The sequence below is a fragment of the Rousettus aegyptiacus genome, unplaced genomic scaffold (assembly GCF_014176215.1).
Source record: "Rousettus aegyptiacus isolate mRouAeg1 unplaced genomic scaffold, mRouAeg1.p scaffold_m13_p_4, whole genome shotgun sequence".
NCBI classification, from domain to species: Eukaryota; Metazoa; Chordata; class Mammalia; order Chiroptera; family Pteropodidae; genus Rousettus; species Rousettus aegyptiacus.
The window spans coordinates 64,605,098-64,627,007 of NW_023416307.1; the positions used below are offsets into that span (position 1 = coordinate 64,605,098).

At 34.8% G+C, this 21,910-nt stretch overlaps 1 protein-coding gene across 7 annotated transcripts in view; it reads left to right on the plus strand.

The window, feature by feature from the left end:
- CD47 (CD47 molecule) overlaps positions 1-21,510 on the plus strand; it is a 46,208-nt gene extending 24,698 nt beyond the window's left edge. For 2 of the 7 annotated variants that reach the window (XM_016118980.2, XM_016118976.2), the window contains 8 exons: positions 5,220-5,327; positions 6,457-6,549; positions 7,541-7,639; positions 9,110-9,202; positions 17,272-17,303; positions 18,663-18,687; positions 19,319-19,351; positions 21,263-21,510. In XM_016118980.2, the coding sequence (XP_015974466.2) occupies positions 5,220-5,327; positions 6,457-6,549; positions 7,541-7,639; positions 9,110-9,202; positions 17,272-17,303; positions 18,663-18,687; positions 19,319-19,351; positions 21,263-21,267 (488 nt within the window). In that variant the 3' untranslated portion in view covers positions 21,268-21,510. Of the gene's footprint in view, positions 1-5,219; positions 5,328-6,456; positions 6,550-7,540; positions 7,640-9,109; positions 9,203-14,159; positions 14,207-17,271; positions 17,304-18,662; positions 18,688-19,318; positions 19,352-21,262 lie in introns of all 7 variants that reach the window. The other 5 variants (XR_004950332.1, XR_001593784.2, XR_001593785.2 and 2 more) reach the window with 5 other exon arrangements.
- The last annotated feature ends 400 nt before the right edge of the window (positions 21,511-21,910 follow it).

Below are 21,910 nucleotides of genomic sequence, written 5' to 3' on the forward strand. Positions count from 1 at the left end.
CCTTCCCACTTTTCCTCTGGTAACCACTAACCTGTTACCTTTGTCTATTAGTTTTTGTTTGTCTTGTTAGTTTGTTGCTTTCATTTATGTTCCACATACAGTTTTACTCTGAATTCTGTAAAATAATCTTGAACTCCCAGTGCTTTTCCTTAGTCCTGTTCATATAATTACCACATTCTGTTATTAAATATGTTTTATGTACTGGTTTTATTGTAGAAAGAACTGAAAAAAAAAAAAACACCTATAGCTCAGCAATATACTCTTTTGTAGAAATACTGTTGCTATTCCTTTGATTCTTCCCAAATCAAACATCCCAACTTCCTGTGTACACTCCGAAGTTATAGCATCATCCACAAGGCCAGGGAATATTTGGAACCGAAAAAGGAAGTTAGTATGCTGGATAGCCTCTTCTTTAATTTTTTATATTCAAAGTACTTTCTCCGCAGGCCTGGGCTCTTTTATTTCTGAATCCTGTAGACTGAAAGTGTGATTTCTAGTTATTATTCATTTTGACAATGTTGTTTCATCAAAGCAAGTTGGATAGTGTATGGAGTTTATTATGAAATTATTTTACTTGCCTTTGGCAAGTAACTGGTTTATCATTGGCATTAATATTCATTTTTCCCTATCATCCATTTCACAGAGCCTTCTTTGTTGTTTTATGAGTATGTTAAGTATTTTTAAATAGTATTTGAAATTTAATTTTAATTAAATAATATCAAATTTTGAAATCCTAATTATATTTTAAAAGTTATATGTGCTTTATCCTGCATTGAAGGCAATATTGGCTTTCAACTCAACAGATACCTAAAAATACTCTAAAATTACTTTTCTTGGGTTACCAGAAAGTAGTACTTTAATAATAAAAGCAAACACATCACCCCTTTATAATTTATTCTTAATCTGATATGAGTTATACCTCACTGGTAAGCTTTCTTGTATCATCACTAAATCACTAATCACTTAATAAAGAACCATCTAAATGTCATGTCTTTGAGCAGGTATTGAATTCTTGGATTTGGGGGATTTGTTCATAGACTGTTGTCTGTGTGGGTCTATAAGGGCATATCAAATCCTGTCCTCAGAGTATAATGAAAACTAAGATGAAAAATATTATTTAATCTTCAAATTGACCTGCTAATTTCACTGCATTTCATCAACCACAACCTGTATTATATCTTATATGTGCTTCATATCAGTGACAAGGAAACGAGAAAATCCTAATGGAATATCTATTTCTAACAGCTGTTTCTTGAGGTTGCTAGAGGGACATGCCATTTTTTCATTCACATGAATTTAAAAGATTACGTAAAAGGGCTTTCTTAGGCTAGAGTAGACCCATACCTTTTATTTAACTAGGAAAGATGATGTGGGAATAACACTGCACATCACTCGCTCCCCGCATCCCCAAACACACACACTCTCACCCGCGCATTAGAATGTTATGGCCTTCAAAAAGGAGTATTTGTCTTTGTCAGCTGCCAGCACTTAGAATAGTGATTGCCACATAGTCAGTGCCCAGTCAATTCTCGAATAAAGTAATATACTCGTACCTTGATTTTGTTGAGATGGACTGATAAAAGGGCCAGTATATTGTAGCTACACAGTAAATATTTGTAGAACAAATAAGTGAACCAGCCTACCCCATTTCTGAGAAATGGCTGAGTAGATTTAATTATTTTATGGAAGGTACAACAGAACATTCTGGATTTCCTAATTTGTTGACAAATATGTAATATTGTCTTCTCATATGTTTAGTATTCTTGTGTCAAGAGTACTGAGGCTCTAAATTTTGTTAGAAATGTAAATACAACACCAAATGCTAGTGAGGGTGTGGTGCCATGGAAACCCTCATACATTGCTGATAGGAATGCAAAACAACCACGTTGGAAGACAATGTGGCAGTTCATTACAAAACTAAACATATTTTTTCACATGATGATCCAGTAGTTGTGCTCCTTGGTATTTATCCAAATGGAGTTGAAAACTTATGTCCACACAGAAACTTGCACAAGGATGTTTATAGCAGTTTATTTATAATTTCCAAAACTTGGAAGCAACCAAGATGTTTTTTTCAGTAGGTAAGTGGATAAATGCACTGTGATGCATCTAGATAATGTAATAATATTAAACACTAAAAAGAAATGAGCTATCAATCCATGAAAAGACATGGAGAAACCTTAAATGCATATTACTAAGTGAAAAAAGCCAATCCGAAAAGACTACCTGCTATATGAGTTTAACTATACGACATTTTGGAAATAGCAAAACTGTAAAGAAAGAGCAGTGGTTGCTAGAAGTGAGATGCAGGGAGAGATGCATAGTCATAGCACAGAAGATTTTTAAGGCACTGAAAATACTCTATGATACCATAATGATGGATACATGTCATTATACATTTATCCAGACCCATAGAATATACAACACCAAGGTAACACCGAGTGAACCCTAAAGTAAATTATGGACTTTGGGTGATTATGACATATCAATGTAGGCTCATCCTTGCTAAAAATGTACCATTCTAGTGAGCGATGTTGATAATGGGGGAGTTATGCATGTGTAGGGGCAGGTAGTATGTAAGAGTTCTCTGTACCTCTCTCTAAATTTTGTTAAAAACCTAAAACTGTTAAAAAAAAGTATCTAAAAATGTAAATACTGTTATTTCTCATTTTATTGTATGTTGATTTCAGTACTTTGAGCTGAGGGAAATCTTCTAAAGCTTGCAGAATTTTTAAATTATAAAGATTGTCTTGCCAGGTAGCCAGAAAATCATACCAGGAAGTTTGATAAGAGCCTGCTGTTAGAACCCATTAAATTATCTTCATCTTAATGCTAGGTGTTTGAGGAGGTACTTGAATTTATTTCCTTTGTTTACACTTAAAGTTTTGATAGATTTGATAGATAAGGATAAATCTACCACTTAAAGAACAAGAAAAGATCACCAAAAAAGGTCCGTGAAATTCTTTAATTCTATAGCATCTATGTCAGATTCCTAACCCTTTAACTATGCTGAAAGTTGACAACTAGGCCGCAAGATACCTTCTCCACACTTACTGTGGGGTATGCTAAACTGTGACCATTGTGAGCAAAGTAAACAGTCAAAAGAAACTCTTTATAAAGATTTATTAAAGAAAATAATGTGGTGATCCTCTTTCATTGACTGTGGTTACTAAAGTAGACCCCGCTGATATATATGTTAGTAATGGCTGCTCAATTTAAGGAAGAGTTGAAGGTAACCTTGAAAAAGAGATAGTGGTTGAATTAATCAACAAGAACTAAAGCCACCTCCAATATTTATATGCAAAGGTTTTGAAAAGGTTATTCTATGGTAGAGCACTGTCAATGGTGGTATTTTTGTGGTGGTTTATTACCGTATCTTTTTTTTGGCATTATTTTTCTCCTAATTTTGAATTTATATGAGGGTCAAACTCTTATTTTAATTAAAAGTGGTATAAGTCATCCTTTTTGCATGAACTTCTACTGTACTCTAAGGTGAATTTTTGCTGCTTCATCTTAGTAGCTCTTTCATGTATTGAATTAAACCTGGAAGGGTGTCTTTTGAATGTTCGATTAATTGTGAGGTTGCATTTGAAATGGCTTCTATTTTAATAACCCTTTTGCAGAACTTTCCGGCTCTACTTAGATAATAATATGCATTGAATTAAAATGAAAAACCTGACATATATCTAGAGAAAGTTTGTTTTTCCGTATACCTTTTGTAACCTCTGCAGTGAATTTCATCCTAGCCAGTGTTTGAGACTAGAAAATAGGGAAGCTGTGAAAATCTGTGCCTTATAAGAAGGAAGGGACATGACTGAGTTATAGTCATGACTCATATAACTGAGAGGTAAGACTAAGGCTGGATGAATCAAATAAAAGCTTGGGGAACATGCCATATTGTTTTTTACTCTTTTCTGATTAATGTTGATTTCAGTTACTCAGCTTTAGGACTGATGATTGATTAGCCCTCTATCTCCCCATAAAGAGAATAAAGTTGAGGTTACAGTCTAAGGTATGAATGCGTTGGTAGTGAGTTTTAAAAATCTTTGGTTATGTGCCTTTATTATACCTCAAATACCTTAACCATAGATTAGCATAGCACCCTAGATTATAATACCTTAAAGACAGATTTTAGCGTGGTCATTTAGGGGGTTATTCGTTGTTTTTACTGTATTTGATCTGTTTGTTATTTTAGTGAAAGCAAATTTAATACTAAATGTAAAATTTTACAAATTTTCCCCCTCGGGACATTGACTAATGGTCTGGATGAAACAAAGTAGAATTTCAATCATGTACTCTGTTTCTCTCTGCTACTTAATCTGCTTTTGGCTAATTCTAACAACTTTCTTGGTAAAATAATGATAATATTAATAGTAACCAAAACAAAACCCAAAAGATTAAGATGTAGTAAAAGAAATATTTTTAGGTATATCCATTACATTATTCATTCAGTGAAGGTATTAGGTATTTGACGATATAGCTAGCATCAAAAACAATAACATATGTGATGAGTCCTGTTAAATATTTATAGTTTATTTTTATGAAATTATTTTAATTAAACAATTTAAGCATTTCGCCCCTCAGACTTTCTAGAGGATGTGATTTGTCCAGTATTTATTCTGCTTTTTCAAAACAAAATATCTAGATTTCCAGATGCCTTACTAATTTTATATAAGGTTGAACAAAGTTCTCTTTTTCTCAATATTAATTTGCCAATTATTTCCCATCAACGTTATCTATATCAGTTGTAAACCTGGGGTGGTTTTACTCCTCAAGCAACATTTGAAAATACCTAGAGACATTGTTAATTTATATAACTTGGGAGCTGTCAGGCATGTAGTTTGTAGGGGCCAGGGAGGCTATAAGGCTAAACGTTCTATAATGAATGCGCAGAGCAGCCCCCTCCCCAACAAAGAGTTATCTGGCCCTAAATATTGATGCTTCAGTTGAGAAAGTCTCATGTATATGACTTTATCTTTAAAGTTAGGGGAATAAAAGCATCACCAGTAAATTCAGCATCCATGTTTATTCTGCCATGACACTGTTTAGCCATTGCCTTACTATGAAAAAGATTCTAAGTGGCTTATTATGAAGGAGTTGTTCCTTAAAGGTTATTCAGTAATAGGAAGTTAATCAGTTTGTCTCTGCACTTTTTAAGTTACAGAAGTTGCTTCACTTCTTGTGTCTGAGTTCATGTAATTCTTTCTTTGTTTTTTAAGCACTTAAATACAATTCCAGTGTTACGAAGGAGAAGACCATTCTTTTATTTGTTGTTGGACTAGTGCTGACTATAGTTACGATTGTTGGAGCCATTCTTTTCATCCCAGGTAAGATGTACAATTACTATGAGGGAAGGCAAGATTGATAAGGTTGAGGACATTTCAGGTGGTGAGAGGTGCTTATTAGTTTCCTGGGGCTACTGTAACAAATTACCACCAGTTGGGTATCTTACAACAATAGCAATTCTCTAATAGTTCTGTAGGCCGTAAGTCTGAAATAAAAATGTCATCAGGACCATACTCCCTCATGAGACTAAGAGAGAGTCCATTTCTTGCCTCTTCTAGTTTCTGGTGTTTGCTGGCAATCTTGCGACTCCTTTGTTCGTGGCAGCATAGCTCTAGAATTTCCTCTGTATTAAAATTCCCACTGCCTCTCTCTCTAGAGACACTACACTTATCATTGGATTTAGGGCTCACCTGGTTAATTAAGGATAAGCTCTTTCTTTCAAGATCTTTAAAAATATATGTTGCCATATAGTGCTCACTCTTTGACCATGTAAATTAATAGTCATATGTTCCAAGGATTAGGAGATGGACATATCTTTAGGGCCACCATTCAACCCACTACAGAGGCAAACCTCATTGGCCAGGACAGGGGAGTGGGAATGAATGTGGGAAACAAATAGATCAGAAACAGCATTTGCATTTGGAGGATGGGAGTGTGAGTGGAAAATAAGGGTATGCAGCACATGGAAAGAATAACAAAGTTAGGCTAGGACTCAAAGTATGGACTGTAGAAAGCCATTGTTTTTTGAGTGGAAACAGTATGGGTGTAACGTTCAGGAACATAAATTTGGCAGCTCTGTTTGTAGCTGGAGTTAGGACATGAGGAAGAAGGACAGCTAGAAAGAATAACTTTTGACTTTGGGACAGAATAAATACAACAAATGAATGGATTGGTAAGAGAGACTCCAAAGTTTCTCACTGGAATTTTGCAAGGTAGTTAAGAAGGAGGCAGAGGCCATTCAAGCTTCCAATATGTTGGCTCTTAGATGTTGATATTTAGATATCCTAAGTTTGGCCTTAAATAATCAAAAACTAGTCGCTTATTTTGTGTGAAGTTTTGGGGAAAACAAACGTTTCACAGTTCATAAGAGTAGTATTGAGTACCGTAACTTCCCATAGAGTAGGAATTATGTAGGAAAATGTTTTAAATATTGTTTTTATTTATTAACAGGTGAACACTCAACAGCGAGATCTAGTGGACTTGGTTTAATTGTAGTTCCTACCGTGATACTAATATTACTTCAGTACGCTGCGTTTATGATAGGTGAGTATTTGTTCTGGCATAGTTTTCCTCACCTTTTTAATTTAAAAAACAGCATTTTTGATTAAAATAGTCTTGTAAAGTTTTTATAATACAATAAAAGTTGGTTTATTAAAATACTTCTCAAACTATTCTTAGTGACATTTTAAGGTTATATTAGGTTTTCAAGGTATTTAGTAAAAAATGATTTTCATGCACATATTTAATGCCAGTTGGATTTTTAAAATTATGCTATATAGTTTCCTAATAATTATATTTTTATTTCAGTTTTTTGAAGTTATAGGTTGTCCTTCCTCTTCTTTTGCTAAGCCTCTATTTAAAAAAACTAGTTCTACAAAATAGGGTTATAAATCATAAATAGTGGAAATATGTACGTTATTTTTAGTTATTGGAAAATCTTAATATTGTAGTTTTAAAAGATGGTATAGCTACCCAAACTATAATTGGTAACATTTTTACTGCATTTTAGGGGTAAATCACTAACATGTTTTTCTTATTAAAAAATCTGTTTTTTTTTTTTTTTATTATTTACATATTTAAGTCTTGGTCTCTGGGTTGCTGTATATTAGAAAGATATTAATTTGTTATAAAAATACAGATCTGGACACACAATATAAAGGTTACAATGTTTACAATGGATGCTTGCATAATGGTTCTCTCTACCGGAGCAATTTTATGTGCACGTGGTGAAGCCATGCATAGTAGCCATTCATATTGTAAAATGTGCCAGTGTGGTAAAACAACATTGTTCTAAGATTTTGGGTAAAAACTGCCAGTCCAGCTCAGTTCACTGCAAAAATAAAAGCTGCCGAATATGTGAATCTGGAGCTGATTACTTGTGTAGAAAGACACAGTTGAGATCACTGGGAAAGCATCTACCATCTGAAAAGGAACTCCAGAGTCAGTCTTTGGTCATAGGATATTGCTCTTTTGTACAAAATACAAGGCAGAGTGATTGCCTCTTAAACACTCTTGACATGCTTTTTCTTCAAAGCTCCAGCTATTGGGATGTCCTTCTTCAGCATTGCCATATTGATCCTTCAGGTGCTGGGCTTTGTGCTCTCTGTGGTTGGACTAAGACTCTGTATTTTAGGTAAGAGTCACATTCTCTCTAGTCTTTTTACTAGGCATTTCTCTTAGAGCTCTATTTTCTTTTGTCGTCGTCGTCGTTCTCCTCCTCCTCTTCCTCCTCCTCCTCCTCCTCCTCTTCTCTCCTCTCCCATCTCCCTCCCTCCCTCCCTCCCTCCCTCCCTCCCTCCCTCCCTCCCTTCCTTCCTTCCTTCTTCTTCTATATAGACTTTTATTTTTTTTAGAGCAGTTTTATTTTCACAGCAAAATTGAGTTCAATACCCCACATATTCAAAGCTTCCTCCACCATCAGCATCCCCCACCAGAGTGGCACATTTGTTACAGTCCATTGAACCAACACTAACACTGAATTATCACCCAAAGTCCATAGTTTACATTAGGGTTCACTCTTGGTAAATTTCGATAAATGTATAATGACATGGATCATAGTCATAGAATATCATAGAGAAAAGTTTCACTGCTTTAAACATCCTCTACTCTCTGCTCGTCATACTCCCTACCCTGAAACCCTTGGCAACCACTGATCTTTTCACTGTCTCCATAGTTTTGCATTTTCTGGAATGTCTTATACTTGGAATCGTATAGTATCTAATTTTTTTAGATTGACTTCTTTCACTTAGTAATATGCATTTAAGGTTCTTCCTTGTCTTTTTGTGGGTTGATAGCTCATTTCTTTATAGCATTGAATAATATTCCATTGTGTAGATATACCACAGTTTGTTTATCCATTCATCTATTTAAGGACATCTTGGTTGTTTTCAGTAAATTGGAAAAGTGTTAATTTGTTATAAAATCACCGATCTAGACACAGAATTTAGAGGTACATGATTTTGTGTGGACATAATTTTTCAGCTTCATTTGGGTAAATTTTTCAGCTTCATTTGGGAGTGCAATTGCTAGATTGTATGTTAAGAGTATGTTTAGTTTAGTAACAACTTGGTAAACTGTCTTCCAAAGCAGTTGTACCATTTTGCATTCCCACCAGCCGATGAATGAACATTTCTGTTGCTCTGCATTCTTGCTAGCATTTGGTATTGTGAGCTCTTCTTTTTTAATTCTCATTTTGCTCCCACTGAAAACAGTGCTTTCCACATTGCCTTGATAGTTATTGGCTGTATGTGGCTTATGGGCTGATTATTCTAGCAGCCAAAACTGCTACGCTTATATTCATGGGAGAGCTTTTTTAAAATAACCAGGCTCTAATTGGTTGGAGACTTAGGCTTCACTTTTCCATTAGTTTTCCTGTGATAAGATGCTTGTTATGCAAACAATGGCTTTTTTATTTTAAAAATTTAGAGTCGTTTCACTAAGTTAATAATGGGTGAACATGTATTGATAATTTTTATTTCTCGATAATTAGAAAAATAATTATTCTCCTTAAAACTTGATATTATTACTCTTAATTGTTGGTTCTTTTACAAAATTCAGGTATTTCATGCAAATTTCTAATGTAAAATTTCATTTGTTTTTACAGAGTGTGTTGCATTGCACAGCCCTCTCCTGATTTCAGGTTTGGGTATTATAGCTCTAGCAGAATTACTTGGATTAGTTTATATGAAATTTATTGGTAAGTTGACCTTATTTTTGTTACTCTGTGTCAAGAATTTCAAGTATACAGTTTGGAAAATGCTTTTGGTTGGTTCTCTTATAGCTTAAGATCAAAGAAATATATTGGTAACTAATAAAAAAGGATAGAAATTATGAATTAATGAAAATATTAGATTGCACACTAGCTTGAAAGAAAATGGCTTTATGTTTTAGGATGTATAGACCTTTTTAAACTAAGTAAAAGGAGAGCTTGTTGAGGATTCATTTTAATAAATAGAAAAGGATTTTTAATTGGCCCATTGTTTCTATGATAGAGCTATTTCACAGAGCCCTATTTGTTATTTGCTCTTCTGGTAGACTGTTTACAGACCTCAGCTCCACTAAGTAGACAGGAATCGAAATTCAAAATCTGGCACTTTTGTTAATTAAAGGGAAGTATCCTCTGATATTTGACTTTGAAATATTTTTAGTTAAAACTAATATAATAAAAACATTGAGTTTTAAAATTTAGGCTTTTATTACTTTTAAAATCAATTGTTAGTGTAGAATTAGTTTATTGTTTTTAAACTTTGCATTTGCCAAGTTTCAATTAACAGGTTTCTATATAAGTTAATTGGATACACATATAGAGGTAGATGCTTTCAGTAGTGGCTAAAACTAGTATGTTGTCTGACTTAAGCTAAAGATGTTCTCTACAATCTGGTTTATATTAGTCTTTTTTTTTTTTTTAATAATAACTGGAAATTGTGAGGACTTCCAGTCAAGTTGTCAGAGTAGGTAAATGTTATGCTTGCCTCTCTCATGACCATATTAGAATTACAGCTAGACTACAGAACAACCATCATTGGGAATCTTTTGAAATCTAGCTGAACAGAAGTCCTATAACTGAGGACATGCAGAAGTAGCCACCTCTACACTAGTAGGAGGGGCAGAGTTGCACAACAGCTGATCTTATACTTGTAAGTGGCAGTCAAAAAATTGGGAGGGATATCTCAGCTGCAGAGGTCTCCCTGGAAAAATGAGGGTGTCTCAACCCCAGACTAGCCTCCCCGGCCCAGAGTTCTATTGCCGAGAAGGAAAATACACCAACTTCTGGCTGTGAAAACCTATTAAGATTATGGCTTAGTGAGATTGAGAGCCGCTGAAGTTTCAGGCATTCCTCTTTAAAGACCCACGCATAGCCTTACTCACTGACAGACACACTCGCTCTGAGCTCCAGCGCTGGGGCTGCAGCTTGAAAGGCACCAGGGAAATAAGGGGAGGAACTGAATTATCTGGCTTCAAGATGAGGGCTGGAAGGACAGCTTTCTCCCACAGAGAAATACTGGCAGAATCCACGGTTCCTTTGTGGAGCCCTCCCCGCTCCTGGTGTGCTGATGGAGGCAGCCGCCATATCTGAGTCTCCATCGACCTGGCTAACACTGGTCTCCCTGCCCTGGTGATTCCCTGACTCCCTGCCCAACCCAGTTTGTGGGCCCACCCAAGCTACTTCTAGTGGCTTTTCCATACAAATGGCCTGTTTTGGCTCTTGCTGCAGACTTTCATAAAACATATTAAAGATTCACAAAACCAAAATAAGCAACTTCTGACCTTAGCATGCCCCATTCCTCTTGCTGAACACCCCAAGCCCAGTCCTAGTGGCAGCTGGCCTCAGTTCATGGCTTGATTTCTCAAGGCACCTCCAAACCGACACATCCAAAGGGCAGATGAGGCAAGCACCAGAGCCCTGCTAAAGTGAATCCTGCTCTGTAGGGTCAGCCCTTGCACAATAGCTCTTCCAGTGTAGACACTGGCCACTCCTCACAACAAACCAGCCCTAGAGTCAATCCCTTGCATTGACCTGCCAATAGTAACTGAGGCTCAACTATAGTAGGAGGGTACACACAGCCCATACAAGAGACACACATGGAGCACCCAGCCCAGGTGACCAGAGAGATTGTGCCATAGGGCTCCACAGGACATCTACTATATAAGGCTACTCTACTAAGGGCAGGAAACACAGCAGCCTTACCTAATACATAGATACAAACATAGAGAGGTAGCCAAAATGGGTAGACAAACATGTCCCAAATGAAAGAAGAGAACAAAACTCCAAAAAAAGAACTAAACAAAATGGAGACAAGCAATCTACCAGATGAATTGTTCAAAACACATAAGGATGCTCAGTGAACTTAGAGAAAGAGCGTATTTTAACTCAGTGAGAACTTTTAACAAAGAGATAGAAAACATAAAACTGGAGGTAGGAAACATGAAAAAGAAGCAGTCAGCAATGAAGAATATAATGAATAATGAAATATTTATTTCAGTTCTTACTGAAATTAATACCGTGGAGGGAATCAGTAGCAGATTGGATGAAGCAGAGGATCAAATCAGTGATTTAGAAGCTAAAGTAGCAGAAAACACCCAAACAGAATAGCAACAAGAAAAAAGAATCCAAAATAATGAGGATAGTTTAAGGGGCATCTGGGGCAACATCAAGTGTACCAATATTCACATCATAGGGTTACCAGAAGAAGAAGAGAAAGCAAGGAATTGAAAACCTATTTGAAAAAATAATGATGGAAAACTTCCCTAACCTGGCAAAGGAAATAGACATACAAGCTCAGGAAATGGCAGAGTTCCAAACAAGATGAACCCAAAAAGGCCTGTACCAAGACACATCATAATTAAACGTCAAAGGTGTATGATATAGCAAGAATCTTAAAAGCAGCAGGAGAAAAGCAATCAGTTACCTACAAGGAAGCTCCCATAAGACTGTCAGCCGATTTCTCAACAGAAACTTTGCAGGCCAGAAGTAATTGGCATGAAATATTCAAAGTGATAAAAAGCAAGGACCTACAACCAAGATTACCCAGCAAAGCTATCACTTAGAATTGAAAGACAAAGAAAGAGCATCCCAGACAAGAATAAACTAAAGGAGTTAATTAACATCAAACCTGTATTATAAGAAATGTTAAAGGGACTTCTTTAAGAAGAAGAAGAAAAAAAAGGACCAAAAATATTAATAATAAAATGTCAATAATTACACATTTATCAACAATTACTTTAAATGTAAATGGATTAAATGCTCAAATGAAAAGATATAAGGTGGCTAAAAGGATAAGAAAACAAAATATTTATTATCCTACCTGCAGCAGACTCACTTCAGATCAGAAGACAGACAAAGTAAAATGATGAAAAAATTTGTTTCATGAAAATGGAAACAAGAAAAGCTGGGGTAACAAAACTTATAGCAGACAGAATAGACTTTAAAACAAAGGCTATAACAAAAGACAAAGAAGGATCCAGTCATCCCACTTCTGGGTGTTTATCCAAACAAATCCAGATCACTACTTCAAAGGGACATGTGAATCCAAATGATCATTGCAGCATTATTTATAATACCCACGGTATGAAGGTAACATGGGTGTCCATCAATGGATGAATAGGTAAAGGAGAGGGTTAGTATATATATACAATCAAATATTACTGATCCATAAAAAAGAATGAAATCTTGCCATCTGCAACAACATGGATGGACCTAGAGCATATTGTGCTAAGTGGAGTAAGTCAGACAGAGAAAGACAAATGCCATATGATTTCACTTATATGTGAAATCTGTAAAACAAAATAAACAAAACAGAAACAAACTCATAGATACAGAGAACATTTTGATGGTTGCCAGATTGTGGGGAGGGGGGTAAAAAAGGCGAAGGGATTAAGACGAACCAGTTGGTAGTTACACAGTAGTCATGAGGACATAAAGTATAACATAAGGAATATAGTCAATAATATTGTAATAACTATGTATCGTGTTAATTGGGTATTAGATTTATTGGGGTGATAACTTTGTAAGTTATATAAATGTCTAATTGCTATGTTGTACACCTAAAATTAACAATGTTATATACCAAATGTAATTGAAAAAAATATTTTAAAATAATTTTTTATTTATGAAGTAAAGCAAACTCTTAAACACTTATCAAAATAATCAAGTTACAAGCTAAGAGTAAAAAAAAATTAGTCTTTCTGCTTTCCTTTAGGCAAATTTTATTTTATGTGTTTCAAAAACTTCATAAAAACCTTGAATTGTTATAGTCAAATAATTTTCCATGTGACTTTGCATGGTATTTCCAAAGAAATGTTATCTTTATTTCAGAACTTCAGCTTTTGCTGACTGATTATTGAGTTCAATTCTGTTATATATTCTTTACCTCCCTTTAATAATATTTATTAGATAAATAATTAAAACACAGTACTTCATTAAAATTTACCCATCTTTAGTTTATGTGTTCATAATGTCAGAATTATTTCACCAATGAAATTTTCTTAATTCATACCTCATAAGTTCATAAAATACAATTAAGACTTCTAAAGCAGAAGAGTATGTGTTTGGTAGCTGTCACGACCATCACATTATGAATGTTGATACATATCTATTTTTGTTGAGTCTTCTAGTCACCATTTGTCTGGTTCTTAAAATGATACTGCTGATTATGTTGATCCCTATGAATGCCTGAGAACAGTTTGTGACCTGCAGTGTCCATACAGAGTGATGTACAATTAGGTGTCATTGACCAAGAGTCAGCTCTTTGCTCTTTTTTTCTCTCATTATCTGAATCACCCACCCTTTTATGGCCATGCTCCCCCATGCCTCCCACGTGTAACAAAGAATGATGTTCAGTGCAGCTGTCAACAAGTCTGGAGACGTTGACTCAAGCGGAAATAGGCATTGTCTAGCTGTTACCCCCTTAACCTTGCTCACCCCTCTTCTCCATTGCTTACATCCCTAAGAAGTCTGTGAAACTGGTATAGTTACAAACATGTTGTTCTCATATTAAAATCAATGTGAAATTATGAAAAATTCCCCCAAGTTATTTTTGATCATAGTTTAACATATAATTAATACCATATGTAAGTTAAGAATTTAGTCTTATTTTATTGATATGTTGAGAATATTCTAAATTAACTTTTCAAATCAACTTATCTGATGCCAGAGTTCAGAGGCACATCTTCCTTCACTTGAAGGGCAAGAAGAGAAAAGGTACAGGAAAGTTGTTCTTTAGATACTCTAGTAGACTGGGAAAGCGGTTGTGTTTTTCTTCTATAATCTGAATGTATAAATCTGAGTATATGTAATATTAAGGTTGCAAATTTAAGCATTTGAATCAGGAAGTAAAAATTGTAAATATTTCCAAAATAACTTTTACTCATTGCAAACACTCTGTTTTGGAAAAGCCATTATAATGAGTGTGTCTTGACTGGAATGCAATAACATCCTCAGATAGGTAGTTAAAAAATTTGTTGACGCTATCTCTTTAAGTTAATAAACCTATGGGAAGTTTAATTTTTATCATTTTCATTATTTCCAAGTTTAAATTTGTAGCCTTAATTTTTACTTTAAAGAGGAGGATCTTAACTTATTTTTTTTCCCTAATCTTCTTGTTTAACTGTGTTGGATTTTTTTTTCCAGTGGACGTATTTAAATTTTATAAAATGAAATTAAGGTCTGAGAACAATAACAATATGAGAGCATATAGAAGATTAAAAGAAACTAAGTAAACTCAGTGGTATTGGACTTTGTTATTTATATGTGGTGTTTATATCCATCCATTCTCTATAAGGGTCAACACTTGTTTACTTTTTAAAAGCCATGTCCAGTATAAGGGCATAGAATTAATTGTGTTTTGACAGATTAACCTACTAGCAGGTTAATCTAGTAGATAGATAGATAGATTTTTAAAATTCAGTGATACTTTCTTGCCCTTTGTTGAGGAGAGGTGAATCTGGTATCAACAGAGCAAGTATTTATGGAAATTCAAAACCTAGAAATACGTTTATGGCCCGTGTCAAGTATTTCAGGGAGAGAAGAACAAATCAAGAAATGACATTACAAATAAGAATGCTAAAGGATTGTCATTTAAAAATGTGTAAATATGGCTGTCGATACCTTAGGCCCATGGTGGCAGCAGATAAATCACAATCATTCTTTTGTCACATAGGTCATATGCTTACTGGAGAGGATTAACTCAAATGAAATTAACTTCTACACTGTTTGATATTATAATGTTAGAGGGATTGCAGTTGACTAGTGTCCCTTTGAATCGTTATTGTTCTTTATAGATCTCTTTTTCAGAATGGGCTAGGCCAAAAGTGATGTTCCTTCTGCCTGAGAATTGGAAATCAGAAACTGTTCTTTAAACATTATTAGGGTAGAAAAGGAGCTACTTGGCAGTTCTTAATACTAATTTTGATGAATAAATTTCTGAGCTCAAAAATATAACTCTAAAATCTTACTCCTGACTCTCCACATTACCCTCAGAAATTTACATAGCTGTTCAGTTCTCTTCCAATAGAGCATACATAGAGAACATGGTTTAGTTGAAGTAAGTTGTATATACACATAACAATCATGATGGTACCTGAAAAAGTTCTGTAATGCAGCCCAGTTTATTTGGAAGGCTGCTAAATGTGAACACACTCATATTCCCAGCCCATTTCACTCTACAGTACTTTAAAAAGAGCTTTTCTTCTAGTTTGGTTGAAAGACCAAACCACTCTCCGAAGTGCCTCCCGTAAGGGAGATTTGCTTTGAAGCCACACATGACACTAACAGAGATGGATATATCATGAGAGCAGCCACATAACTGGGCATCACAAAGAGTGGAACAGTAAGTAGTTTAGGAATTGGAAGGACCCTGTGTGTCTGGAAGGGCTGAGTCATCTCATTGCCCTCTTCAGTAACAAGAGTTAGTTAGCCCCTCTGCCAGTTACAGTTACTTAGTTCCTCTCTCCGTTGTTCCTTACCTACTAGCCAACCAGCTCCTCTCCTTATGTCCTTGTTTATGTCTTCCTTCTGGTAGCTTTTCTTACTTGTAGCTCTAAGCTTTGAGCTTCTCCTTGCTTGCTTTCTCTCCTCGTCACCTTCTTTTACCATCACCAGCTTTCTAGTTTTCTTTCTCTTTCTTCCCCATTCACATACTTCAGTGGGGGAGAGAGATGTTTCAGACCAGTCAGTTGCCATTTTCTCTGTTTGAGAGAGCCTTATAAGCTTCTGGCCAGCCTTGAGTGGCTGCCCTTGGTTCGGGTCTCACCCCCATTTCTCGTCAGCTTTGGAAGGTTGGTAGAGTGGGCATCAAGGAGTGGTAGTAGATAAATAATATAGAAAACTAGAGCAGTTCTGGGACTTGCATCAATCTGCTAATAAGCAAATCCAGTTCCGTCATCCAATTCAGAGAACAAGGGGAATGACTGCTCTTAACAGCACCGTCACCCTCCTACAGAGTCATTCACGGGATGTTGCTGGTCGATGCTTTTGTATCTGTAGCACACTAATTCTGTATTTAGGACTGGTTTTAGCTGCTCTGGGTCTTCCTCACGTGGGTTTGTAAGGAAGTTCTCTCTCCTCCACTACACAACTAGCGCAGCCCTTTTTCCTTTGATCACTTTTTTCATACCCTATTTTTCTTCATCTTCATTAACCGATCCATTCAGTAGTAGTGAAAGGTAAGCTAAGAAGGAACACATAGAGAAGGGTTTGACTGTAGCTAAAACTAGCTGTCAGGAATAGTTCTTTAAACTCAGAGGGACCTGAATAATTTCTTTCATTTGTTAGGTATCTGGAGCTTTGAAAACTAGAAAGATGGAAGAAGGAAAAAAAAATACTAGGGTACAAGGAACAAGAGTAGTAACCTAAGGGTGGGCAATGTAGTAGAGACAGTGATTGGTCATTGCCATGTTCTTTTTACTTTCTGGCTGGATTGAGTAGAGAAGGGATATAGAATCTACAATGGGGATGAGGAGATGATTGTTTTTCCGCCACAAAGTATTACAAATGGTTGATTTGAGGGAAGATGTGGCATGTTCAGATGAGAGAATGTATATGTTTGCTATTTGATGTAGATGTAGTGTTTGCACCATTTTATTCTATCAATTCATATAATCAAGAATGTTCTGTGTTTTTTAGTAGACTATCAAAGCTGAAACTTTCAGCGAAGTTTCAGGCACCTCTAGTTTTAGCCTTGAACATTTTATTTTAAAACTAAACATTGTATTGCCTTAACTTCTTTCATTGATTTAATTGATTTTCTTATTTTTCAATTTTATCAGCTTCCAATCAGAGGACTATACAACCTCCTAGGGTAAGTTAAATTTTCTTAAATGAATTGGGTCTGATCACTTGATGGTTTAGACTGAGGAATGGTAATTGAGATATTGAACCCTTTTGCTGTTTAGTATAGCATCAGATTAAGAGAATATTGAAATCATTTCATGACCTTTGCATAAATAGATCTAATTCTATTTTAAACCCTATATTTGATCATTTAGTAGCATTAGGATAGAATAAATGATTCCTTAAGATTATTCTAAGTTCTCATACCCAGAACTTGACAAGTTTATGTGCAAGAATAATGGTCATTATCTCTGCTGAAGGAAAGCTGAGTCCAATATTTTACCTCACCTGTTAGGTTCATTTGATGTGAATATACAAAATGATATTTCAGGCCTAAAAAAAGAGATTTATATTAACTTGATTTCATTAAAAATAATAATCTATAAATAAGTGTAAATATAGTTTTAAAATATCTGTTCTGTTTATGATTAATTTCCCTCCTTCCCCCATTTTGTAAGCATTTTTCTTCAAACTATACTGTAGTTTTTATTATTTCTTGGATACCTTAATAAGCTGAGGAAATTCCAAGAAAAGGAGTAAAATTAGGAGATAAACTGAGAGGGGTAAATGAAGGGGATAGAGGAAAAGACCTTTATAAATAGATTCATCTTGGTGACATGGACAAGAGCTACTTTATGGAAATAAGATCTGAAAAGTACTATATTGTACTCTTCTTCCTATAAAGGATTTAATGATAGCTCTGTTTGGAGTGCAAAAAGCAAGACTCCTACGTGGCAGGAAATGGAGATTACATATACTCCTAAATCTGACAAGCCACAACAGACATGCCTCAAAGGCAAGGAGGGTGGATGGTGTTGTCTACCACAGGTGTTTATTCTGAAAAGATTGGTGACATAGCTACATTGGTCAGAAACACACAGCAGTTTTTAATATGCCTTTATTAGGGATAATCCAGCCATTAGACCCTTAAATTCTAACACGTTTTCTTTCCCTGCTACTGAGCTCATATTGTATGACTTAATGATTCTGTTTTACTCTCATCTCTTGTTTAACCGTATTATTTATTATGTTACTATTTATATTTGTACTTTAATAATTTTTTTGAGGAGTTAGGATTTTTTGAACGGAAGCTAGGTAGGGTGGGAAATTCTGAATAGATGAATATTAAGAGACTAATATAGTTATTAAACTATTAGTGTGACTTGGCAAGCTTTGCTTTTTTAACCTCTATTGCCTTGTTTTTAGTCTATAGGATTCACTGTTTACTTTAGTTCAAATGTTAGCACATATATAATATATTTTTTTAGTATAAAAGGACATGAAATAAATTCAATTTTTATATAAATATATTTTAAATATTTTCCAGAAAGCTGTAGAGGAACCCCTTAATGGTATGTGATTATTACAAACTTATATACTTTTCTTGATCCATTACCAGATCATAATTTGAACTGGTCCCAAAAGCAGTTAGAATGTTCTTTCTGTGTCTTCAGAAGAATCTAGTGTTTTTTTTCTTGTTTTGATCTCTCTCTGTTTTTTATAATTTATTATTTATCAAGAATTGCTTTCTAACAAAAGCAATCATTGTTACCTGTGAGAAAAATGCCCTGTTGTGAGTCTCCCAAGTAGTTGCTTGCACTAGGCAGGCGATATTAGGCCAGGGCACCATTGCTTTTTGATATTGGCCAAGATGAAGTGTAGCACCCTCAATAGAGAAGAATCTCAATAAATTTTAATTTCTGATTTATAAATTTGAGAAAGATACAGGCTGCCACTATGGGGTGAGACCAAAACATCTCTCTTTCTCCCTAAATCTAGATCTGTATTCCCAACTTTTACCTTTCCGGGGGCGGTGTGGGTACGATTCACAGAAAGGCACTGGGAATCAAATGCCATAAAATTAACTTGGATTTATAACTGGGGAATAGTTGGCATGATATTACTGTATATTTGTTTATTTAGAAATGATTTTTAATTGTAGAACCTTACTAACTGCTTGCTTGGCTTGTTACTAATTCTTAGAATTTAAAGAATCAAAAGGAATGATGAATGATGGTAAGTATAAAATTCACCTACAGTTATAGACTGGTTAAAATATGGGCATTGAAAAGAAAGAAAATTGCTTCTTGAAAATACGGCTTTTTTTTTTTTTTAAATAAAAGGGACATTGTCAAATCATAAAGGTTTACACTTGATTTATAAAACAAATCTAATCTGTTAAAATTGCAAAACTAGTAATATAAAAGCTGTAGGGTGTCACTAATCAGACTTTCCAGTCATATTGTTTATAACAAAGAAAAAGTACCACTTTTCAAAAAACATTTTTCAGATGCAGTGTCTGGTGACTAAATTTAAAATGGTTTTTATTCATACATAGATAACCTGGCACAAATCTTTATCATCTTGACAGAGGATTTTTTGTTTGTTTTGTTTTTTGTTTTGTTGCTCATATTCGTGGCTTTGTTGCATTTAACCATAGGCAACTTAATATCTTTGCTTTTCAAGCAAGAACTTTGTTCTAACTTTTCTGGGAAAGGATTAAAACATGAGAGAGAAAAATTTTTGGTCACTGCAGGTTTTGCTTCTTTTGGGGGATTCTGGGCTAACAACTTAAATTTTTTATTAAGTGTTTAAACACATGTATTCGTAAAGTTAGATAAGTCAGAGACGCTGAGTGCTATAAGTATTCATTTTGATTTTACCTTAATATACAATATGTCAGTTCTTTTTACGTTTTTACGTGTTGTTATCTTATCAAAAATGTCTTCATACCTTTGGTACTTACAATCATGCCTGGATCATGTGAATAATACACTTTCCATTTTACTATTTCAAAGTCTGTGACCTACCTGCTCACCTCTATAGCAAAGTGCAGCATTTAACTTGAGACTATATTCCCCTGAGTACAATTAGTTTTTGCATAAGATTAAAAACACACTGATTGTGTGTTTGTGGATTAAGTTTAAAACAGTGCTTAGGCTATTTCAACAAGGAATCACAGAACAATCTCATCTCTGTAGGTTTGTGTGACAGCCTTTGTTACAAAAATGCATGTTTTGATGTACTAACCTTGGCCCTCCTATAAAAAAATAGTGGTTAGGAATAAATTAAGTTACATTAGAAAAAGAATTAGTGCTGGGAATTGTGGCATGGTTGTCCTTGTTTTGATTCTGGTGTTCTGTTTTTTAATTTCTTTGTTCTTTCCTTTTCCTACTTTAGTGTCATTTTCTGTAGTTGTATGGCAAAATTCCTTTTCTTCATTGTCAAAAAAGCAATATAAGAACCTCGAGTGCCTCTTTTTTTGTTAATTTCCCTTAAGATGTGACTCTTTTTGAATGTATTAGGAGATAACAGCAGTTTTTTGTTCATAGCACATAAAATATATAATGACCTTTGAAAGTCCTTTAATTTTGCTAATATTTGGCTGTTCGGGATTTGTTGGTTATTTTTAAATGTATGTCTCGTGGGCTTTTCCAACTGACAACTACACGATGCTTCCAGTGTACCTGGCTTGTCTGTTAGTGAGGTTCAAAGTACTCTTTTAGGGAACATAGTACCATTGTCTCTTTTACTTATTCCTAATCATGTTCATTTCAGTTACATCAAATGAATAATATGGATCTAAAGTGAATGCGGTAGACTGTTATTCTATGGTCAATCAATATCTTTTACTTTGAAAAATCATCATCTCTTGGCTTCTCAGCTAATCCAGCCAATGAAAATGATCAGACTTTGTTGATCTTTATTTTCATTTGGCACTAGCCCTTTACTTAGTGCAACTAAAAAGGCTAATGATTTGCCTGGTTTATATCTGTGACCTTTCAAGTCTAAGATTAAATAATTTTTAAATTATTTTTTAGATATTATATATCTGAAACAATTCCAAAAATTTAAAATACATCAACTTGTTACTGTGTAGAAGATAAACATGAGTAATGATTATATGTTCATTTTTCAATTTTCCAGAGTAAGTGAATTGAAGTGATGGACTCTGATTTGGAGAATAAGATGTGAAAGGAATACACCTGTGTTTAAGTACCATGGCCTTGACTCACTGTTCAAGAGAAGAAAACAATAAAAGTAACTGGCTTTCATCAATAAGAGAAAGTAAATTAATTGTTTTTAAATAATTGTTACATTTAAGTTTTTATTCAAAGCATTTGTAATTTAGTTAATAAAAGAATGATTTGTGCTGTGTGCCCAATTGAAATCCAGTTTTTGTTGTTACTTTTATTCAATTAGGAGCAAAAGTAGAGTGGGCAACTTCCAAGAATGATGTATTTCAGATCCAGGACCTCTTGACTCTAGATCATCAGTTTAAATTGGTTCAAGGTGAGAATTACCTGGCACTAACCTAGAGGTTATCTTTGGAAATCAGTGGCTTCCATTGAACCTTAGCAAACTCAGGTTCGTCGCCACTTTGGCAGTTATGGTGTCAGCTGAGTAATGTATCTGTCACTTCTGAGTCAAGGGAATAGCAAATTAAGTACAGACAGAAATTTGATCGAGAACATTTGTATGCTGCCTATGTGCGATGTGATACTAATGGAGATCGTGGTCTTCATTCTTGGGGGTTGCCATTCACACATTCTTCCTTCAGCATAGTGTAACAGA